Below are 23,127 nucleotides of genomic sequence, written 5' to 3' on the forward strand. Positions count from 1 at the left end.
AGTAGGCTAAATGCTTGAAAATATCACTAGAAGGCAAAAACTTACAGGACGGACCCACGCCTGCAACCCACGCAAGCAAGCACACCTTACAATTTCCCCTGAAATTGTACCCTCTCTAGTTATTATTATTACACATCTGTCATGGGAGTCTATGGCAGCCCCAACCACATGGTCAGAAGTTGTGAAATTTGGCACACTCTTTGGGACCTGTCCCCTCATCAATTTCACCAAGTTTCATGTCTCCCATTCCAACCATCTAGCGCCACCAATGGGTCAAAGTTGAAGGTGTGTTTACACATGTTTCTTTTGAACCATATGCCGCATTTTCCAAAATGAGGTATCGTTGGATTCCTTGGATCAAGACGAGTTCAACGCACTCTATGACATCATACCCAGTTATATAGATTCTCCGCCATTTTGAATGTAAAGGAAAAGCGTTTTTTCGCTACTCCTCCTACAATTTACATTTACATTTAGTCATTTAGCAGACGCTCTTATCCAGAGCGACTTACAGTAAGTACAGGGACATTCCCCCGAGACAAGTAGGGTGAAGTGCCTTGCCCAAGGACACAACGTCAGTTGGCATGACCGGGAATCGAACTGGCAACCTTCGGATTACTAGCCCGATTCCCTCACCGCTCAGCCACCTGACTCCCACAATTCTTGTGGAATCTTCTTAAAAATTGCCACAGATGATCTTCAGACCAGACCAAGCCTCACAAAAGTTATCCCCTGGAGCTTTGATTTTCGCAACCGTTTGTTAGTTACAGCCAATCAAATTCAGCAACTGATACGGAAAAAGGAAAGTGAGGTCATATCTTAGCGAATCTTTGATGCATTGACTCCAAACTTGTTGTATGGATTCATGACCCTGTTATTAAGAGGACCGAAAAAAGGTAGTGTCATTTGAGCTAGGGGGCGCTACAATAGGACAAAATTGTGTTTTGACCAATAACTGTTGATTTGTTTGTTGTATTTAAGTTATTCCTATGTCTTGTGATATCTTGGGAGATCCTGTGTCTGACGCATGTTAACGCATGATACCAGACGAATTGATGAGGCCGCCATTTTGAATGTATGAATTAAACTTTTTTCCCTACTCCTACACAATGTATCCAATATTCACCAGATTTGGCACAGATTATCTTCAGACCACAATCACCTTGACATGTCAAAATAGGACTGAATTACAGCTGTTTAAACTTGGGCCAAATCGGACCACTGCTTGCCACAGGGAAAACTGCTTATATTTATACCCAGTAACTGAACTGTGATTTGCAGCACTGAGAATCGCTCACTAGGATAAGTTGGTGTCCTGGCAACGGCAACGTCAGAGGTTCGAATCCAGCCAAAGCCGACAAGCTTGTCATGTCTCTGATTCTCTGTTTAGCGAGACCTAAAGCCACTGCAAAGGAAGCAAGGTACACCGCAGTCGCTAGCTACCTGTAGTCAAGCTACAAGCTATAGTCAATGCAATCCTCACACAAACTATCAAAATGATTTTAGATTTTCGAAACCGTTTGTCCGGTACAGCCAATCGAAATCGGCAGCAGAGCCGCCAAACAGAAAGTTGTGTCGTATCTCAGCAAATATTTGATGGATTCACGCCAAACTTGCTGCGTGTACTCGGAACACTCTTCTGAAGATGTCGAAAGTCTCTTCTGGGTCATCTGACCTGCTTGGCCACCCCATTTGCTGCTTGCAGCTATATTTTTTAGTGTTATTGTTATCGGTCCGATAAGAAAATGTGTTCGATAAATTGTTGATTATTTACGCCCATTGAACCACTTTTTTCTTTCAGGCAATATATTTTAATGATATAAAAGAAAGTCGGCCATAGGAATGTATAATTAATTGTAAAATGTAAGAATTCTGTTCATTTTGGTAAAAGAAAGATCTAGATGTTTATGCAGTTAAGGTTTTAATAACATTTACATTTAGGGTGCTTTTACACCTGACATGTTTGGTCCGTTTCAATCGGACCATGGTTCGTTTTCTCTGAAAGTCCGGTTCGTTTGGAGAAGTGAGATCCAGCATTCGAACTCTGGTGCGGACCAAACAACCGAACCATGGTCCCCCTAAAAAGACGGGACTCGGTCCGGTTCCAAGTGAACCATGGTTCGGTTCGCTTTAGGTCTGAACGTAATCGGACTTAATATTGACCTATTCCAGGAAGCAAACCAAAATGTAGTGCGTTGTGGGTTGAAAAAGGAATTGACACTTGGCGGTGACAGCCGTGCCACTCATTAGCAGCGAAATTAGTTGAGGGAAAACGTGGGGGAATGATAAAGTGATGGCTCTTCGGCAAATATGGGCTGATGATATTGCAGAGATACTTGGAGACACATAAGAGTAGCGAGGTATTTCAATTATTTAGTGATATAGTGAAATAAAGGGTCATCATTGCACAGTGGACCAATGTTGGTTGAAAGTTAAAAAACTAACAAAGTGCAAAAAAAAAAATCCCATGGTTTGATAACCTGAATATAATCCTGAGTAAAAGACCAACGAGCAACCCAAAAACCGTGGCGTGCAACACCAAATCATAACAATTAAAGATAGTATTGCAATCGCAATACGCTGCTGTTGCTCCATTGTTGTTCGTGACAAGGAAGTGATTTTCCCTCATACATTTTCTGTCCAATAGATTAACAACCTGTACGACCGGGTGTCATTGTTTTTTTTACAAACGTCATTGTTTTTTTTACACACGTTGGTTCGCTTAACCCTTGTGTTCTCTTCGGGTCATTCTGACCCATCAGTCATTGTTACCCACCGTCGTATTGTGACAACTTTACCGCATACAAAAACAAAGTGAAGCATTTTCTTTTAACCGTCGGGCTGTCTCAGACCCTCCACATTGCGAAGGTTAAAAGAAAATGATTTTTATTTGTTTTTGTATTGGGTAAAATTGGGTAAACACAACGATGGTTCGTTATGAACCTTTGGGTCATGTGACCCGAAGGCAGCACAAGGGTTAAAAGAGGACTGTGTGAACACTAACCGGACCTAATGAAAAATGCAACAAAGTAGCAACTCATTTACTGATTCGGACCAAGCAAACGACAAAAGACTAATAGGTGTGAAACGCTCTTATCCAGAGCGACTTACAGTAAGTACAGGGACATTCCCCCGAGGCAAGTAGGGTGAAGTGCCTTGCCCAAGGACACAACGTCATTTTGCACGGCCGGGAATCGAACTGGCAACCTTCAGATTACTAGCCCAATTCCCTAACCGCTCAGCCACCTGACTCCCTAATAAAAGCAGTTGTCCACTGTATTTGTTTGCCTTTTGTTTTTGGACTCAAACTCAGGCTTTCTATTTATCGGAATGTATTAGTTATCGGCTTCCAAATATAAAGAGTTATCGGTTATCGTATTGGCCAAAATTTCCATATCGGTGCATCCCTAGTATTGTTATTGGCAGGCATGCAAAACTCAACTTTTTGAAACCAAAATGGGTAACCTACGTGATTCGTGCAGATACGATGAGAAAATATTGGGGGGGGCGTGGCTGTGGCCTACACAGCATTTTACCCGTGCTTCGCAACTTTACAACTGTCTCTGTAACTAATCGTCACTCCTAATGCCTAAACCTCACAGCCAATCAGAGGCAGAGTGGGGAGAGGTTTACAGACCGATCTTGCATCATCTAGTAGAAACAATTTTAATGCAATATAAAAAATTATATCTATTGGATGTTTGTTAGCTTTACAGTAAGGGATGCTTTTGACATAGAAAATAAAGTAAAGTAGTTCAACAGGTAATCTCGTTTAATTGTTTTTTATGATGTATGCCAGGGGCGATTCTAGGATCAGACCTCTAGGGGTGCTCGACCCCCAATGAGAATGTGACATGAATACAGTGCCTTGCATAAGTCTGTGTTCCTCTACGTTGATTTTGCTCGCCACGGCTAAATTTCTGCCGCCACGGTATCAGAAATAGGGCTGTATAAAATGTTAGGCCGTCTATCAGCACTGATTGTTAGACTGCATGTCGGAGAATAGCACGGACGTGCTTCACATAGCAGTTGAGATTGCGTGTGCGCGTCCTTGAGAACTGTAAGTCGTATAATTTATGTTGTCAGTTCATTTAAGCCTGTTATTGTATAAGTCTATAGTTCTTGCAAATTTAAATTAAGTTAACTGGTGATTTTCGTTGTTTGTATTCTTGCCCTGCTAGCTAAATTGCACGTCTGTTGATTCGATAGCGATTGCTGCCCTTGCTCACGTTTGTATTTTAGGTGCATTAATAACTTTTGTACTTTTACTTAATTTAAGATCTGTATATGTTTAGTGTTTTGCACCTCCCTGCCACAGTAAATTCCGTGTTTGTATAACATACATGGCAAATAAACCGAATTCTGATTCTATTATGCTGACGTAGTTTTAATGAATGAATAGTGGGTTTATTGTTATTATTTGCTACAGAATGCTTAGCCTATCAAGATCAAATGAAGCACACAGTGTACATGCGTTCGAGTACCTTATCGATTATAGGCTACTGACCATTTCCAATAAGTTGTTACGTCAATTATTAATTGGCAGCATTTATGCCATTTAGAACATACTTTATGAGTGGAAGGTGTCTTTAAGTATCCTAACCTTATTGCTTTATGTGAAATAAGACGAAAATATGTGCAATATTACATTAGCTATTCGACTATTACATTAACCTGCTCCGAAATATAGGGTCAGAACTTTGTTTCGGCGGGGGAGGGGGGGGGGGAATTAATTAGCATTAAAAATCAAGCCCATTTCTTCTTATTTTCAACATTCATTTGAACCAGAAATATTGCAACAAAATGTAATAATTACAAAAAGATTACAAATTATACAAAACATGTTGTACCATTTCAACATTGCTAATGGGATAGGTGGGCCTGTCTGCGTTTTTGTAGTGCGTTTCAGTCCGTGCATGCAGGAGGAGAGCGCAACACGCATATCAGGCGCAGCATTCAGTCTGTTTCTGTGCTTTGTCTTCATTTTTGTGAGCACAGAAAATCCCAATTCTCACATGTACGTGGTAGTGAAAGGAATAAGCATAGAAATACTGGCCCTACTGAGAACAGGATATTCTGACGAAATGCTTATCCAGAATGATAAGGTCACAGATCCATAGCGTCAGTGTGATCGCAGCTGAGCTGCAACAACTCGGTTTCTTCTGCAGGTCTAAGCGTCAACTCAAGCAAAGCCTCAGGACTCTCAAATTCGAAGGGATTTTGCATCTACCTTTTATCATTCAGAATGGCATACCTCTCTGTTGGAAAATAGCGATCAAAGTTCTCAATAAGCGCAACAACATGAGTTTGAATAGGCGCAGACGGCTGCTGGTCTTTCAAATAGGGGAAGCTCATTTTCGGCCTAAATATATATATTTTAAATTAATTTTCTAGTTCACTGGCTAGTTCACCCCTACGACACTAGCCTAGCCTACTGTATATGAATGAATGAAGGAACGATCAACAAAACAATATTAAACTCAAGGAAAATGTGGGAATTAGGTTAAACTGAAACAAGGCATGTGGTGTAGCTATAATTGTATGAAATGTATGATGAAAATTTGCAAGCAACTTCGCCAAGCAAATACCAAGAAATAGGTTGCAGCAGTTTGTCTTTCGACTACACTTACACAGAATCCGCGATGGGACTGAGCTTGAATAGCTTCGGTGACTTTTTATAGTACAAAATTACTGTCAATCAAAAGGAGACGCAGTCTTTCGACAGACCCTCCAATCATCACGCGGAAGCCCAGCGTCCAGGCCAGCCCACTCCTCCATTCACCCCCAGAGACGCTGAGCATCCATGGGCGGGACATAATTGCAGCATATATCCAATGACCGTATAGTTTCGAAGCACTGAAAAAAACTGTTCAAAGCTGCCCCATTGAAGTCCATGGAAGCTGAGCTTCAACAGGGAAATGCACTGTGGCGCTACGGGAATGTATGAGAAGGAAATCAGTCAGACGAAATGCTAATATATGTATCTGATTCTGAATGAACTCGTCTTCGATATGAACGTGTTCTAATGCATTTACAATGTTAACACAATAGTAAATATTTGACCATTAATTTGTTTAAGAAATCGCCACTGGCAGAGATGCAGATCGTGACAAGGCAACCCAAAAAAAATCTCTTGCGACCCACCTGAGGGTCGCGACCCAGTCTTTGGGAAACAATGATCTAGGCTATTAATTGTGCTCTCAAAGCAGGGCTCCAGACTGCGACCAAATGGTCGCATTTTGCGACCAATTTTTGAGACAGTGCGAGCATTTTTTACAAGTACTCGCGCATGTGCGACCAATAGTGATGGGAAGTTCGGATCATTTTACTGATTCGGTTCTTTGAATCTCGTTCAGTAAAATGAACGAATCTTTTTTCGAGTCATTCGTTCATTTCAACGGGGGGGGGGGGGGCATCACGCATCATATTCTCATGTAGGTTAGTGCATGACGTGCATCAGCAGATACTATTTTAAAAGAAATTCCTGCATTAAAATAATGTATCATGACAGTTTGTATGATTTGGTCATTTATTATCACACTAGCATTTAATTATCATGGCAAACAATTACACTGCACTAAACTGTAAGTGTAAATGTAAAGTGAAAATAACAAAACCAGTCAGTATGATGACTTGAGCGAATATCATTCACGTCTTACTAAAACAGCGGCCACGCGAAAGGGAATGAGGAAACTGTTTCCTCTACTAAAAAATACAATGCGGGTCACTTGAAAAAAGGATCCAGAGACTCGTAGAAAGACCGAGTCGGGAAATGAACGAATCGTTTGTTTCCTCCAGTACAGAGCCTATGCAGGTCACGTGAAAAATGATCCAAAGACTCGTAGAAAGACCGAGTCGGGAAATGAACGAATCGTTCGTTTCCTCTAGCTACCACTACAGAGCCTATGCAGGTCACGTGAAAAATGATCCAAAGACTCGTAGAAAGACTGAGTCGGGAAATGAACGAATCATTCGTTTCCTCTAGCTACCACTACAGAGCCTATGCAAGTCACGTGAAAAATGATCCAAAGACTCGTACCCTCTCTTTGAGAGGACTCGTTACTCCCGAGTCCTTGTAAGGATTCGTTCATAATGAACGAATCGTTCACATCACTAGCGACCAACAAATTTGGAATTTATTGGGTGTACACAATGTCAGCACACGTTAGCAATGACGCATAGATACCACGTTCTAGTAAGACAGCGATATCAGCGAGCCCTCAGCATTAGTACTGTAGCTAAAAGTCTTGGAATGTTTAGGCTATTTTTCGCTAGGTTCCTACGAACATGTGTTTATCTGCCAGACAAGTGGGTTCCCCTTCGTTCTTTTGGTGAGCTGTCTCACGACCCCTTCTTACCCGGTGTCATGGAGCCGAGCACCTAAATACTTATTTAGCACTAGCGTTGTTAACTACTGTATCCCTGCATGTGTTTGCGCTGTTGCTCAGCAAGTGTGGTGTAGGACAGGGGCGATTCTAGGATCAGACCTTCAGGGGTGCTCAGCCCCCAATGAGAATGTGACATGAATACAGTGCCTTGCAAAAGTGCTCAACCCCCTTGCTAATAAATCCATAATTTCACTGGATAACAATTAATTCATTTATGTATTATTATGCAAAATATTGCATGAATGAAAAAACTAAGGACTACCAGCATCAAATGATAATAAACAATAATAATTGTTATTTTTTTATTATTATTATTTTTAGGGGTGCTGAGATGAAATTTAGGGGTGCTTGAGCACCTGTAAAAAGGGTCTAAAATCGCCCCTTTTAGGAGGACTGATAGATAAGTGCATCATACATTTAAGGCATAGCTAAGACTTGCATACAGTACGTAATGTCACATTAGATAATGTATTTAAACTCAAGCTTGTGTGGTGCGTCGCTGTATATCAGTTGTAAAAATGACCCATCTGCAACCGACGTAAGCACACCCCACAATTTCCCCAGAAATTGTACCCTCTCTAGTTACATTAATAATTGCATTGCAGGTCGTTTTTAAAGGTGTGCCCCTAAATTTTCTGCTTGCGCTCCTAAAATTTTCAGTCAGGGGCTACGGTGCTCCTAGTAAAAAAAGTTAGTCTGGAGCCCTGTCTCAAAGTGCACCTGATTGATGCGTTTAACTTTAAAATGTAATACATTTACTTCCGGGGGAGCATGCCCCACCAGACCCCCCTAGATGGTCGGGGGTTCGCCGTATCCTTCTCACCTTTTTTACCCCTGACCTGTTTGCATGCCTGTATTGGGATATGAAAGGACCTACAGGATGCGAGATTTTGGTGATATCACACAGCCCCAGAACAGTATGGATACTGTTTATTCGGTGGTTATGCTTATGACGATAGTTAGAATATAGAACTCACATTCACAAAGAAGGTGGGTTAGAAAATTGTCTTGTAACTAGATTAAATTCTGAAATATGAACTTTTGAAGAACTTACCGATAAATGTGTGCTGTTCAAACTAACAATATTCTTCTGTTTATTGCTAATCAGGGGTCTGAGAGCAACTATGAGGAAATAAAGGAAGGTGTGAAAGTGGTTTACCTGGACATGCAGCTCAGTCAGTGAGTATTAATTCTAAATTAAGAACCATTACCTGGTTGTTGCCATTAACCAAATACGTTCAGGACAGTTAGACAGTTCCATATAACCCCAAAAAGTCTGGGGAATTTTACGAGTATTTATTTTATTAAAATGTCAAGTATATTTTCTATGATAGCAAAAAGCTATCAGCTTTGTTTCTTGTCTACACATTTACAGTATTATATTTTGCCGATACGTGTACACTTAAGTTTCTTGTTCATAAACCTGTGCAGTTTGACGGTTAACCCAAATATATAAACTTTTTCCAAATGTGTATGTGACTTCTGAATTGAGGGAGTTTAATCCCCCTTGATACTTTGTATGGTAGGAATGGTCTGGTGGTGTTAGCAGCTGCATGGCACCCATCTGATGTGCCCTGCCTGGCATATTTTTGCCTGGTCACCTTGCTGGATAATGGCACCAACATCTCTGACGAACTGTCAGTGGAGGTCACCAAGTTCAACCCACCGTTCCAGGTGAGACCTCATGAGTCTTAGAGATTTCATTCTCTTGTGTGGTTTATAAAATGTTTCTTACCACTTTCAAGTATGAGGCACTTTGAACTGCCATGCAAACTCTGTGTTTGTCCCCTCAGGCAAATGAAAGAGGATGTTTTTACTGTAAGGCCCCAATGAATTGCCAGCTGGAAAATGTCCAGGAAAAACAAATTCACTGAACTAAAATAAGACTAGCACAAACTATTTGATTTTAAAAATATGTCTTTACTTACTAACAGATCTGTTGCGTTGATATTTGTAAAAACAACCAAACATTTTATTTTTGATTGCCGATACGTTCTGTTCCACAGAGTGAAGATGCTCTCCAGACCACTAGGTTGGTGTTACCGAGAGCCTCTAGCACTGCAGCCTTTCTCTACAATGATGAGTTGGTGTTTGCCTGCTCTACAGGCACAGGCAGAGGAGGTCTGCCCGAGGAGAAAATCCTCTTCAACTCTCCTGGTAGGAGCTACAGAAGATCCCTTTTCACCTTAGATGTTCATATATGACAGGAGTACTCTTAACTGGGAGTACTCCTGTCCTGTGGGCAAATAGAATGCCATTATTCAATCAATGCAGTGACTCAACGCCACTAGACATTTTCCTGCGTTTACAGATGTTTCCTCTTTGACAAGACACAAACTCGAGCCTACGTGTGACCTGCCAATATGTCCCTTCTTTGCACGTTGTATTGCACAATGCAAAAAAAATGCAGCCCACAAACGTGTATGATGTTGCTGTTACGATATGTTGTCAATTGTGCTGCTCTGTGCTATTCACTACTGTTATTGGGATGTTATTTTAAAGGTGTGTTCTTTTGTATTATATTTGGTGCACTGAGTTAGGCTATCAAATTTCAAAGCATTTCTTGAGTTTCATCCTTCTGCCATTGGAGTTGCATTTTTTCATTTCTCCAGTTTATGTGCGTACGCAGGGCTCAAAGTTTTCATCTACCTGTCAAGTTTTTCATAAATCCTAAAGTTTGCTTAGAAAGTGGCTTACACACTACATAAAGGAGGTCTCTGATCCTTGATCTTCTGCTGTCTTGTCTAGATGCAGTTTGTGCGTCGTTTTGGATAAGTGTGCTAAATGAATAACGCTACTGCTTCACTGCAATTCATTACAAGCCATGTATACTCTGCACTGTTAGCATCTACATTGTGAACTTGACTTGTGAAATCGGTATGTCTTTCTCTGTTAGGAGACCACCTTCGAGGTGGGGGCTGCTGTGCCAACCTGCCTGTGTTTTTCTCCCAGAACAGCGGGCTGGTGGCGGTGGTCTCCAGGGAGAGCCCCTCCATCCTGCCAGAGACCATGGAGGACTCCCTATGCTCCTCGCTGGCTGGGGCTGCACCTGAGGTAGGCATGGTTCAAGTATAGCTAGACCCGAGGGGCCAGTGTGAGGAGTATTGAACTAAGGGGCCATGGCAGGTTAAAACTTTATGGCACAGACCAAACAATATGGCACAGACGAAAATGTGACTAGATCTATCAAAAAATTCAAAAAGTACTGATTTGGAGACATGAGGCACTTTGAATGTTGTTTTTGTAGCTTGTAAAACAAATGATTAAAGGCCTGTTGCTTATTTTTTAGGCAACTGCCATGGAGACTCCTTCCAGAATGGAGTGTGTTGCTCCAGAGGACAAAATTAAACTCCTCAAAGCTGCTTTCCTACAATTCTGTCGGTAAGTGGTATGACAAAGATAATAGGGCCACTTTAATGTACTGTGCCGGCCATAATAAAATGGCACCTAAATAATTATAAAAACAGGCTGTGGGGGGAAATATATCATCATGTTTGTTTAAAAAAAAATCTAACTCTGAAGTCTTTGAGAACTTCAAACTGGTCACCGTCTCTGGAGGAGAGGATCCTTTACTGAATTACTCATCCCAAGGTTTCTTCTTGGGGTTTTTTCCTCACTGAGTTTTCCTGGGAGTTTTTCTTTTCTTGAGTGTTTAGCAATTGTTGGTTACATCTTAACATTGTCGACAATCGTTAATTGCGCTCCACCTCCATTCCAGCCAAGAATTTGAATGCTTGGCAGAAACAACAACGTCTGCTTGGACCAAACAACAAACCTAAGATCCAGGAGTTCTTTGCCATTTTTGTTGAAAAACTAAAATATAACTTTTTGGCAACAAACAGCAGATTTGGTGGTTGGTTGGTTTGGTGTAATGTTGCAGCTCGTGTAATGGTGTAATTTGGCTTTGTAATATATTCATGCCACAACCTTTTGTCATATGCTGAAAGTAGGTCTTCCAGCTGGACAATGATCTAAAGTTTACAGAAATTATTTGCTGACCATAGAATCAATGGCAATGGTCCTCACAGTCCCCTGACTGAAATTCCATAGAAAACTTGTGGGTTGACAATTTGAACTGAAGAGGACAACTAGTTGATGAACTTCAATTAACAATTTTATCTCAAATATAAAATTGTCGAGTCAAATGCCTTTAATGGCTTGTTCTTTTTCCTGTCTTGAAGGCACAGTGGGAGTTTTGTCCTCCATAAATGCCACTCTCTCTCTGACTTCACATCCTTACACTTCTCCATGATCCAAATATAAGGTTGTGAAAAAATTTGCAAGATAGCCGATTAAACACATGTATGGTAGAAGTCTGAATCCGTTCATGGGAAAATCAAACCTGATACCTCATACCCCCCCATTTATACTTCCACTTATACAAATTCATTAAAAAAATTAAATGAGGGGGCACTAGTACCAAGAAGAAAATATTTGAGCACTTTATGGAATATATTTTTCAGGATTCCAAACAAACGTAATCCTAGACTTCACATTTGTTAAGCATTGTAGGTCTAGTATGCTCAAATGGTCTTGGTTAACCCGTGTGATTCCTAAGGTGTGCTGTATTTGCCAGGCATGACGTGGTTGGGGCCCAGACTATGACAGATGAGCTGTTCCCCCCAGAAGGGGAGGGCGATGGGGACTTAGACGCCCTGGTGACCCGCATCAGCCTGGATCTGGTGGAGGACTACCCCGCCTCGGACCCCCGCTGGGCAGAGTCTGTTCCTGAAGGTGAGAGGGAGGAATGGCGAAAAGGTGAGGAGTGGAAAAAGGAGAAGAGGGACAAACTCAAACAAGGAGGGCTGAGGAGGGCACAGATGGAATATATTGATTGATTGGAATATATATGGAAAAAATTGTGGTGGAGTCATAGATTGAAGAATAAAGAATATACAGTGGGGTGGAATATTAATTATGAAGCACTATTATCAGTTAGGAATTTCATACATTAATATGTATTAGCTGTTTGTACATAAAGCATGTGGAAGCATGCAAATGTGGAAAAAATGATAACTTGTGGCCCCCCATGCAAAATGCTGTTTAGCTGAAAAGCCAGCACGGTTCATAGTTGTATTCCAAACAACGTAAATTGTGGCACTGCACTCCGTTGGATTATAAAAAAGGACACCTGCAAAATATGAGATAATCGTTGGAAACTCGCTTCCCTAAAATCTCATTCACACAGATACACACAACACACACAGATTCCTGGCATTTTTAGAGAGATAGCAACACCGCCACATTTCTTAGAGGCATGAGGAATGTGTGAGTACACCAAATCCGGAGTAGACGCTTCACTCAGAGCGGTATGTTCGTCAGGTTTTAGCTAAGTTTCGGTGAGTCCAATCAGGTCCAGACTGCATTCAGACATCAGGTCATTAATCAAAAACAGCCTTTGTTGATAGGGATCTGATGTTTTGGATTCCAATATTCCAGTATGAGTTTTTAGTAGCTTTAGTTTTAGGAGATATTTTCTCGGAAATAGTGACATTGTTACAGTGTTTCCCCTAGGTTTACAGCTTTGGGGGCGACCATGTAGAGACAGAAAGGACATGCCGTCGTGTAAATAAGATAAATAACATAAGGCCATTTAGTTTGTTTAATAAAAGAGCAAGCTATAGACCTGTTTTATAGGAAAGGTAACCTTTCAATGACTTATTTTGTGATCTGGCGCTATTTGGGGAAAAATGGTGCCAAATAGCGCCCCGCCCCCCTAATATAATGGTAGGGGAAACACTGTGTTAGGTGCAAACAGTGTTATGGGCTACGGGCGAGCGAGGCTGAATACATATTAAATTGGTATAATTCCTAACAATTGAAGGCTGAGATTATTTGAAATTGGAGCGGGGTACCGACACTGCCTCAATGGGGAAAAAAACACACCAGCAACCACACTGGCTACATTACAAGCTAAGCTATCGGGCCCCAAACAACCCGCAACATGCCTATCAGACTCTCTAAGAGACTGTGGCCTGGCTTGCTCTAGTGAGTGTCAGGCCTGCTCTAAAATAGCTTCAATGTTCCGAGACAAAAGAAAAGCACCTCTCCAGCTCAGGTGGAGCCTGTCACTTTTCAACAAGCCAGGTCTGGCCCAGAAATGAGACCAGTAATCTATAAATCCTAAACCCTGTTCTGTGCAGAAGCGAGCCAGACAGCAGTTAAGAGAGAAAATTCTGCTGTTGATGTCATCACTCCCCCCTAACAGGTAGTGGACTATTACTCGATGCCGACTCATTGAGCAAGGTCACATGCCTGTGCTATATTAACCTCTGTGACCTTTGACTGCCTCAGCCTAACATCATCTGTGCCGACATGTATGACAATATTCCTGTACCTATCATCAATGCGTGCACCATGTGCCTTAGCATTTGCCTTAGCCCTAGTGCTAGCCAGAACCCTAAGAATAGCTTCTATGTCAGTAGTTCTGGCCCCAGGTATGCAGTAAACTATCGCCGGTGGCTCTAATCTAATGTCACAAGTGGTCACCGATCGTTAACGTCTGATGAGGCCACTCCCCCGAGGAGACGAAGTGCCCGGCCGACCGGTTGAACCATAAAGAGGAGAGAAGCGTTTTCTAACCTCAATATGAAGCTCAACCAATAATGCTACCGGACGGGCAACGTGCCCCTGAGGGATAGCAACAAATCCGCTGTGCTGCTAAGGCAAAACCGTGTCTTTCGTCACGCTTACTACTCTCTCTCGAGCTACTGGACATGACTCTCCTACTGGTACTTACTATTTTGTAGACTATCCCAACAGCTCAGTCTGTGTTTCTCTTCCATCCCATCCAGAGAGTTCTGGCTTCCCTCTGACCTCCTTAATCATCCTTCACCAGCTGGAGGACAAGATGAAGGCTCATGGCTGCTTCATGGACTTCTTGCTTCAGGTACGGTCGCCCACTGTTGTTTCACAGCGATACACCCACTGTAACTTTAGCTTCACACAGACGAATCTCTCACTGGCAGTATTTGACCAATTTATGTGCAGTAATTTGACATGCACAACTACACACTTTCAACTGACCATATTTGGCATTATGGGCAATTTCACAATTCCTCTCTCTCCCCTCCCTTTGTGTCTGTGTGTCCATCCTGTTCAGGTGGGGCTCCTGGAGCATCTGGGCCAGTCGTCTGTGCGCTCCTTGCCCATGGCCACGCGGCTGCTGCTGTGCGAGCACGCCGAGATGCTGCAGGCCGCCGCCGTGTTGAAAAACCACCACGCCAAGCAGCCCCAGTTGCTCAACCGGGCCATCCTGGCCGCCCTACAGAGGGCCCACAACACCATGCCCCCAAGCCTGACACCCGCAGATGTGTTCTTCAGAGAGGTATGCCTAACTCACTACGAGTTTGTGTGAACGAGATCCACAAAATGTATGTACACTCCATGCCCAGTTTGAGGTGGACCACCCGTCTCAAAAAGGAATCGCTCTGAAAGCACGAGTAGCTCTGAGGCCGTGGCTCGCTTAGAAAGGTGGGAGATGGACATTACAGTTACTGAGTATGTTCTTAAGAGAGGTGCACCTAACTCACAGCTCACAATGTATTTATAATATGAACATTTGTATACATCTTACATAAAATGGGCCTAGATTGAGGAGTTAAAAACTTGAGGTTAAAAATATGTCTAAAGTCGGGGGACAGATCAAAGAAATACAGTAATGGAGGCAGTATTTATGTGAATGATATCCACGGAAATGTTTAAAAAAAAAAAGAACAAAATATTCAGTAACTGAATTATGAAATAAGACGTTTCTCCAATGGCAAGCATTGTCAGAATTGGTCCAAGCTCAAACAGCTGTAATTCAGTCATATTTTCGTATATCAAGGTGAAACTTTGCACGGTACTTCAGGGGGTTGTCATCTTAAAGCAGGGGTGGGGAATGTCCGGCGCCCTGGCCGTATGCGGCCCGCGAAATCATTTGGGCCCGCCATGGCACTGCACCATGGCACCATATTATTAGGTGCATTATTCGTTGGCAGCAGCACTATTAATATGTGGAGGAGGACCGTGGAGGTGTGCAGCGTCGTGTACCAACGTACCAAAACAATTTGCGCTCTGCGCGCTCTCATTAAGTGTGGAATTTCTTTCTAGCAAATCAAACCCAGAATACGTCGTTGGTTTGGGCTAAGCCACGAATGTTTACAATGCCTGGCTCCACCCCTGATTAACACTCGGATCGATAAGCAGTCTCAAAAATTGTATCAATATAAAAAATAATCCGATCCATTTCCGTAATCATGATACCCCGCCAGATATGTTCACTGCACCCCCAGTCAAAGCAGGCTGCATCCGGCCCTGCCAGCTAACATCACAAACCTCACCAAAGAGAAGCAGTTCCAGCCATCACATTAGGGGTGAGTTAATTAAATGTTCGAACAAATATAGTAGGCACATTTTTAAGTTGATAATTCTTTACGGCCCCCAAATGATTTTATAAATATCCAAATGGCCCTTGGCAGAAAAAAGGTTCCCCACCCCAGTCTTAAAGCCTATTAGGTTTATCCATCAGGAATATCCATCATGGTGGACCTTACGGGACCTTGAGGCTTTTTTGTTCCTCATGAAAGATGAAGCATGTACACCAAGTTTCAGAAGAATTGGAGCAATGGGGTTACAATGCCATTTCTTTGAAAAGTGGACTTTGGGCATGGCCTGTGGCGCCCCCTAAGGTCTGATGTGGGCCATTTTTGGTGTGGGCGTTAGTTGTGGCATGTTGTATCAATGTGCCAAATCTCAAAACGTTTTACCCATGAGTTCATGAGATGGGTTACTAGAATAATATTAATAATACCAACAATTCCAATAGGTTTCCTCCTGAAGGAGGCGCAGCAGTTCTGTCGGTGAAAAAAAACATTGATGGAAGGGGTTAGGGTTTGAATTGTGCTAGCAAACAGACAAGCCACAAACGTTCCAATAACTACGCAGAACAGCATCTCTGAACACACGCTGTCCAAGGCATTCAGCCTTGTCTCAAACTGTTATAGATTGACCTTACTGGTTTAAGCTCCCATCAGCTAAAAACAGCAATCAGAAACACTATCACCTACAATTGTGTTGAAGTGATGAAACGACAATGAAACAAACCTCGTCCATGAAATCCAGGTTCCTGTTGCATTTACCCTTCATTATGCGGTATAATTTTGGAAACACTTAGGGTTTCCCACACGTGGCAATTTGGCATTCGTGATCTTGTCAAATTGGACGTTGTTCATTACAAATAATTTTTCACAAATCTAAATCAAACACACTATTTAACTTATTGCGTGCATTTGTGTACAGGTGTCTCAGATCTCCTCAATCTTCGAGTGTCTCCTGGAAGAAGAGGAGAAGAGCCTGAAAGAGAACCCGACGGATTCTGCAAACTGGGCCGATGTAGTGCTTAGTGTCAACACAATCATCAAGGTTCCCCTCCCAAAAAAAGTGTTGTAGGATTCAGGGATTTTTAGCCGTGCGTGATAGTGTGTTCTCCTTTCGGGAAGTTTTTGTAAAGTGCAGCTGGATTAGAGTGTGTTCATGACTGTGTTCTGGATGTGTTGCTGTCAAGGACATGCTGCAAGCTGCAGGGCAGTACAGGGAGACCAAGGCTTCCGTCTACAGAGCGCCTGAGAACGCCCCTGCTGAACCTGAATACATTCCATGGACAGGTAGGATCACACTGCACACAGGCTCACTCACCTCACACACAGATACCTTCTGTCTAGGGCTGCAACAATTAGTCGACATTATCGACAACGTCGACATAAAAAAATTGTCGACATATTTCTGTTGTCGACAAATCGTTTGATCTCATAGGACCTATTTTAAGTGCCTGCAATAATGTGATTTGACCAGTGGTGGAGCTGTAGCGCTAGACTAATGCAGCCCTCCCGTATGCTATCCAATAAAAGAAAACGGCGCTAAAATGTCAGCGTGCAAACGGAGCAGAACAAGTCGCGTCACTAAAATTACTGTCATCTGTAATGTGTGCAAGGCGGAACTTGCTTTCCATGGGAGCACAACGTGCATGCTGGAACATTTAAAAAGGAAACATCCTGGCACGAGAGGAGATGGAAACGGTGAGGAGTGTGCTCCAGCTGGAACCAGGGCTGGACTGGCCATCTGGCATACCGGGCCGACGCATTTTGGGGCCGGATCCCCGATATAATTTGTTTGCTTTTTTTTTTTTTTTTTTTTTTTTTTTGTCTGGCCGGCCGGCCCAAAAAGAACTGACAGCGGCCCATTGGTTAATTTTCTTTATTGGCACTGGCCTGACCCAATCAAATCCAGGAACCCCCCTTCCCCTGAATCATGATATCGCCTCCCGCAGGCCTTGAGACACGAGCTGTTGGCTAATGCGTATGCTGGTTTAGCATCGTTAAAGTTTTGCTTCGCTAAAATGGAGAAACATTTAGTCATTTAGCAGACGCTCTTATCCAGAGTGAGAGAGAAACGACTACCAAAGTGCAAGGGCGGTACAGAAAAGTTAAGGGAGAAAAAGATAACAAATCTACAGGTGAATGCCACAAAATGTGCAAATATTTCGAACATGTTTGGGGGGGCTTTAGCTGCTTCAACATCAGCATTACCTGTAGAGGAAGGAGGAGAGGTGGCTGTCTCAGAGAGGCCGAAACATGGCTTCTTCCCTGACTCTGTCAGTAGCCTGAGGAGCAGGAGAGTGACCATGACAGGGCCATGGGAGCGAGTGAGGAAAAGATGGAAAAAAGAGTAGTTGACAACATGGTAAGGAGTAGGCAAATTAACAGGGATTTAGGAAGGGAGGGGTGTGTGTGTTTGTATTGTATTTAGCAGACACTTTTGTCCAAAGCCACAAAATATGAATCTTACAATAATTTCAATTAACAGTAAACAGTTTTAAAAGTTGCTAAGCCAATATTAAGCAAAATAGTAATAATAACAATACAATATCAAATATCAATATGTATATATTGTTTTATACCATATACAAATCATAACTCTAAGAATTAATTCATTATTTAAGTGTAAGATCAACAGATAAGTCTTGAGACCCTTCTTGAAGGATCCAAAACTATCACATGAACGCAGAACACTAGGCAACTCATATTATAGAATGCACGCATATGTTAAGGACTGTCGGCAGGGAATGTGTCTGACCAGTCACGGTGGGTGTGGGCCGCCTGGGACAAAAATGCCAGGGCCGATTTTTTTGTCCCAGTCCAGCCATGGCTGGAACTAAGCAAGATGGCCAGTTAGCGACACCCGTTGATAAAAACGCATTGCGCAGTATTTCACGCATACTAACACCGTAGCAACATGTCCACAGACAGCAGTTAGACATGCATTACAGACATAAAGCTAGGAATGTAAACAAATCTCTTAAATTAGGCAGCAGCATTAAGAGCTTCATTTGTAAGACAACAGGGTTATGTTCAATGAAAAACAGTGAGTAATCGGACAAAAAGAGATAAAAAATAGATTAGTCGACTAATCGTTCTAATAATCGTTCGATTAGTCGATTATCAAAATAATCGTTTGTTGCAGCCCTACTTCTGTCAAACGCTCCTAAAAACATTTGAAGTGAATATGAGAATAGTTCAAATTAGAGGTTTCTTCCTTCTCTCCATTCCCTCCTCTTCCCCCTCATCTTCCTCATGTCCTCTTCTCCCCCCTTCTTCTTCCTCCCCCTCCCCCAGCCTCCAGCAACGTACGAGGCGTCATCTCTCGCCAGTACGAGCTCATTCTGCGCCAGGTGTACCCTCAGGCCGACTCTGCGCTTCGCGGTGCCCTGAGCGAGCAGCTGGGGGCACTGTTGGACATCTGCCTGGGCAGCTTTGTAGCCCAGCTGAACTCTCTGGCCCGGCCCGAGTTACAGGAACGCTACAACACCCTGGAGATGGAGTACACCCAGCGACGCTCCCAGCTGCTCTCGCCGCTGTGTGAGTGAACACCTTGTCAGGGGAACATCACCGATGCCTCTTCAAACACTTGCCACTGAAATTATACCAAATATAATAATCATTGTTTGTCGTATATCTAAGTTAGTTGTAATTGGTAAAACTGATAATATCTTAATTCAGCAAGCGCTTTCTTCCAAAGTGGTGTACAGGGGGTACTGTATTTTTCGGAAAACAAGACCCATTTTCTATAACCCGCACCCCACCAGAATAGGAGCTTTGTGTTTGTAAATCCGATTTTAATCCGCACTGAAATATATTCCACACTTGATACGGGAACAATGATACCAAGCAATGCACGAGTAGGCTATAGGCAATCTTACAGCATGCTGTAACACACTTCGGTTGTGGATAGTAGTTATGTCCATGCGTGGCAAAATCCATTGTTATGTCTACAAAATGATTTTAGATATACTATAAATTTAGCTAGCTTGCAAATCCTGAGCATAGCCTACTGAAGTTGAATTAGCTTTGTTGAATTATGTTGTTAGCGATGCTAGCTAATGTTGGTTTGCTACCTGTATATAACATTTCACTGGGTCTTGCAGCTGTTTGATTTACTGAAATTATTATGAAATGTTATGTTCTACTAGCCATTTGCCTACTTTAGCAAGTCACTATTTCCAAGCCCTGATAGTGTAACTGAGACGACACAGTAAATAATTCCTCTTTCAATAAGCCCCCGTTCTAGTGTTTAGCATTAAATTAGCTGCATGTTCTGTATCTTGGTACAAAGCCATTTTTTTGTTCTAAAACCGGGCTATACGCCGCTTCGAAATATAAGCCATACAACCTCAAGAAAACTGTAAAATCGGGGTACAAGCGGTGGTTTTATTTCCGAAAAATACGATATTTGAGCTTGAGACCTGGATCTGCAGTCAGAATCTCTAAGTATGCGCTGAGCTATACAGATCTTTTTCGTTATGCAACAGAAGACCCTGCTTTTGTAGCAACCATTCATTTCTCAGTGTGTTTTATGTAGGTCTGTTCAATCACATTGTGCCTTTTGCAAACAACTATTACCTGGACTGATTAGACCTACCTTAACGGTACATCGTCATTTGCTACGGCATCAACCTATTGCTCTTTTGCATTACAAGGCCTAGTTTGGCATGGTAGTGTAACTTTTAGATATTACACTTATGACACTTACACAACTGATGTTCCAACGGTTAATGAACGGTTGCGTTCCAGTGGAGTTGGGTCAGTACCAGTGGGCGGCAGCACTGGCTGAGAAGTACTGCGACTTTGACATCTTGGTCCAGATGTGTGAGTTAACAGACAACCAGACCAGGCTACAGCACTACATGACCAAGTTTGCTGACCAGGTACTCAAAACATCTCGCACACCACACAGTTTTCTGTAAACTTGTCATTTGGCAGCCTGTATATCAGGAAGAAGTGGACTTTACGTTGTCACATAATTTTCTTGTAGAACTTTGCAGACTTCCTTTTCCGCTGGTATATGGAGAAGGGGAAGCGAGGGAAGTTGTTGTCTCAGCCCATCGCCCAGCACCAGCAGCTAGCCAGCTTCCTGCAGGCCCACCAACATCTCAGCTGGCTGCATCACATCCATGGCCAGGACTTCCAGAGTGTAAGAAAAACCCTCACCTTTTCATTGCCTGTCCTACATCTGTTCGCGCACTCGGCTAGCTTGGTGTCCGACTGCAGTCTGCTTCATGTACAAACAGCATTCTTGAGGGAATCCCTTTAACCTGTGCAGGCTCACAGAACCCTGTACAGCCAGGCTGGCATGGAGACCCGCTACTTTGTGAAGAAGAAGACTTTGATGGCTTTGAGCAAGCTAACTGCCCTGGCCTCAGACATGCCTGAGGCAGCCATGCAGAAACACATTGAAGGTAAAGGCTGAAATTTTACTTTGTAATGAGAACTCCTATATCCCTTGTGTTATCTTCGGGTCATTCTGACCCATCAGTCATTGTGACCCACCGTCGTATTGCGACAACTTTACCGCATACAAAAGCAAAGTGAAGCATTTTCTTTTAACCGTTGGGCTGTTTCAGACCCCACACATTGCAACGGTTAAAATAAAATTATTTTTATTTGTTTTTGTATTGGGTAAAATTGGGTAAACACAACGATGATTCGTTATGAACCTTTGGGTCATGTGACCCGAAGGCAGCACAAGAGATATTCTTTCACTTTTAAGCGGTCAAAATGTTATGTTATCTTCTGCATTGTAGCATCCTTTAACCAACAGGCAAATTTCATGGGTGATATAAAACGTATAGATGTGTGTGTACCAGACATTGTAGAGCAAGAGAGGTTCCTGTTACACCAGGAGACTCTGCCCAAACAGCTACTGGAGGACAAACAACAGAACCCCAACACCATGCCTCTGCTCAGCGCTCACAACCTGATCAGTGTAAGAAACACTCATGATCTACCCCTGCTTAGTGCTCACAGTTTAGTTTGTTTACCTGCAATTTCACATCCCTTTACCTCAATTTAACCACTCAACTGAAACTACAGTTTCTACTTGGACCAACCTCTTTCCTACCTTTCTGCCCTGACACCAGCTGTACATTTGCCATGACAACAGACGAGCTAATGAGTATGACTTTAAGAAGGCTCTGGATCTGCTCGAGTATATAGACAAGGTACCGTCCTCCTTTTCTCAGCACGTTTAGTTGAACCAGTCAGGAGACGTTCAGGGGTCTCTGACAGGCTGTGCTCACTTTGCAGGAGGATGCCGTGGACGTAGAGGCACTCAAGTGTGAGATCCTCTGCAAAGCCCTCAAGAAAGACAAGTAAGAACCCCATTCTACACAAGTTTTGTCTGTTGACTGCCTATATGAAGTTAAGATGTGGTCAAACAATGGGAGTAGAGGGGAGAGGCTAGGGGTGGAACGGTACACTGAAGTCACGGTTAGGTTCATACCGCGGTTCAGACATCACGGTTCGGTAAGAGTTCGGTACAACGGAGGGAAAAGCAAAACAAACTAGGTTCCTCTACGAGCGAATATGGGCGCATTGAAGATGACATGTAAATTCCAATTGCGTCAGTAATTTTTTTGGCCCTATTTGTATGTGTATCTAATGGCTGGTTAAGCACTGTATGGAGGAGAAGTTGGACATTTTTTTTTGTCTCGTTCCAGTGATTGGCACACCTGGGTGATGGCGTCGGATATTTTTAGTCATTTAGCACACGCCAGCGCATATGTTAGCATGTTATATGTATTTCCACTCACATACCCCACAAGTTATGAAAGACAGATTACCTAATTACATTTACATTTAGTCATTTAGCAGACGCTCTTATCCAGAGCAACTTACAGTAAGTACAGGGACATTCTCCCGAAGGCAAGTTTTTATTAATTACCTAATTAATTACCTAATTTTTTGAATAAAATCGAGCTTGGAGAAATTCCTCAACTCCGTGATATCGGCAGACACCGCTGCTGTCATTTTGACTTGAATTTTGCAGGGATTACGCTTACAATGTAGCTGGTGTAATGACGTTAGCTGTGCAAATGTCCAGTAATATCTCGATTTTAATTGGTTCATGTTTGATACATAACGTAGGTGATTACTGGCATAACATATTTACGTGCAAAGGCACAGCAGAGTTGTGCTTTTCAACGTACATGTTGAAGAATACAGGATCGAAGTGCTTGTCGTCCGCAGTGAACGGACAGTAAAGGCTTATTCTACAATTTTTTTTTGTAGCCTATTTGATTATGCGTAACTGCTACATTGTCATCGTAACGTAACAATTGGAATAACACACATATTGCATAAACAGTAAAAATACAAATACAAGTTTATTAAATAAAATTATTTAATAAAAAAAATTACGTTTG

General features: G+C 42.5%; 1 protein-coding gene across 1 annotated transcript in view; it reads left to right on the forward strand.

Moving 5' to 3' along the window:
* nup133 (nucleoporin 133) overlaps window positions 1–23,127 on the forward strand; it is a 43,548-nt gene that overhangs the window by 19,118 nt on the left and 1,303 nt on the right. Inside the window, exons 8-24 of the mRNA XM_062447897.1 lie at window positions 8,497–8,567; window positions 8,915–9,062; window positions 9,395–9,545; window positions 10,285–10,442; window positions 10,678–10,769; window positions 11,965–12,122; window positions 14,183–14,277; window positions 14,491–14,715; window positions 16,671–16,793; window positions 16,936–17,035; window positions 19,043–19,285; window positions 20,498–20,631; window positions 20,739–20,897; window positions 21,027–21,162; window positions 21,571–21,689; window positions 21,844–21,924; window positions 22,010–22,074. Of these exons, the coding sequence (XP_062303881.1) occupies window positions 8,497–8,567; window positions 8,915–9,062; window positions 9,395–9,545; window positions 10,285–10,442; window positions 10,678–10,769; window positions 11,965–12,122; window positions 14,183–14,277; window positions 14,491–14,715; window positions 16,671–16,793; window positions 16,936–17,035; window positions 19,043–19,285; window positions 20,498–20,631; window positions 20,739–20,897; window positions 21,027–21,162; window positions 21,571–21,689; window positions 21,844–21,924; window positions 22,010–22,074 (2,258 nt within the window). The remainder of the gene's footprint in view (window positions 1–8,496; window positions 8,568–8,914; window positions 9,063–9,394; window positions 9,546–10,284; window positions 10,443–10,677; window positions 10,770–11,964; window positions 12,123–14,182; window positions 14,278–14,490; window positions 14,716–16,670; window positions 16,794–16,935; window positions 17,036–19,042; window positions 19,286–20,497; window positions 20,632–20,738; window positions 20,898–21,026; window positions 21,163–21,570; window positions 21,690–21,843; window positions 21,925–22,009; window positions 22,075–23,127) is intronic.

The sequence above is a fragment of the Osmerus eperlanus genome, chromosome 22, assembly GCF_963692335.1.
Source record: "Osmerus eperlanus chromosome 22, fOsmEpe2.1, whole genome shotgun sequence".
Lineage (NCBI taxonomy): Eukaryota > Metazoa > Chordata > Actinopteri > Osmeriformes > Osmeridae > Osmerus > Osmerus eperlanus.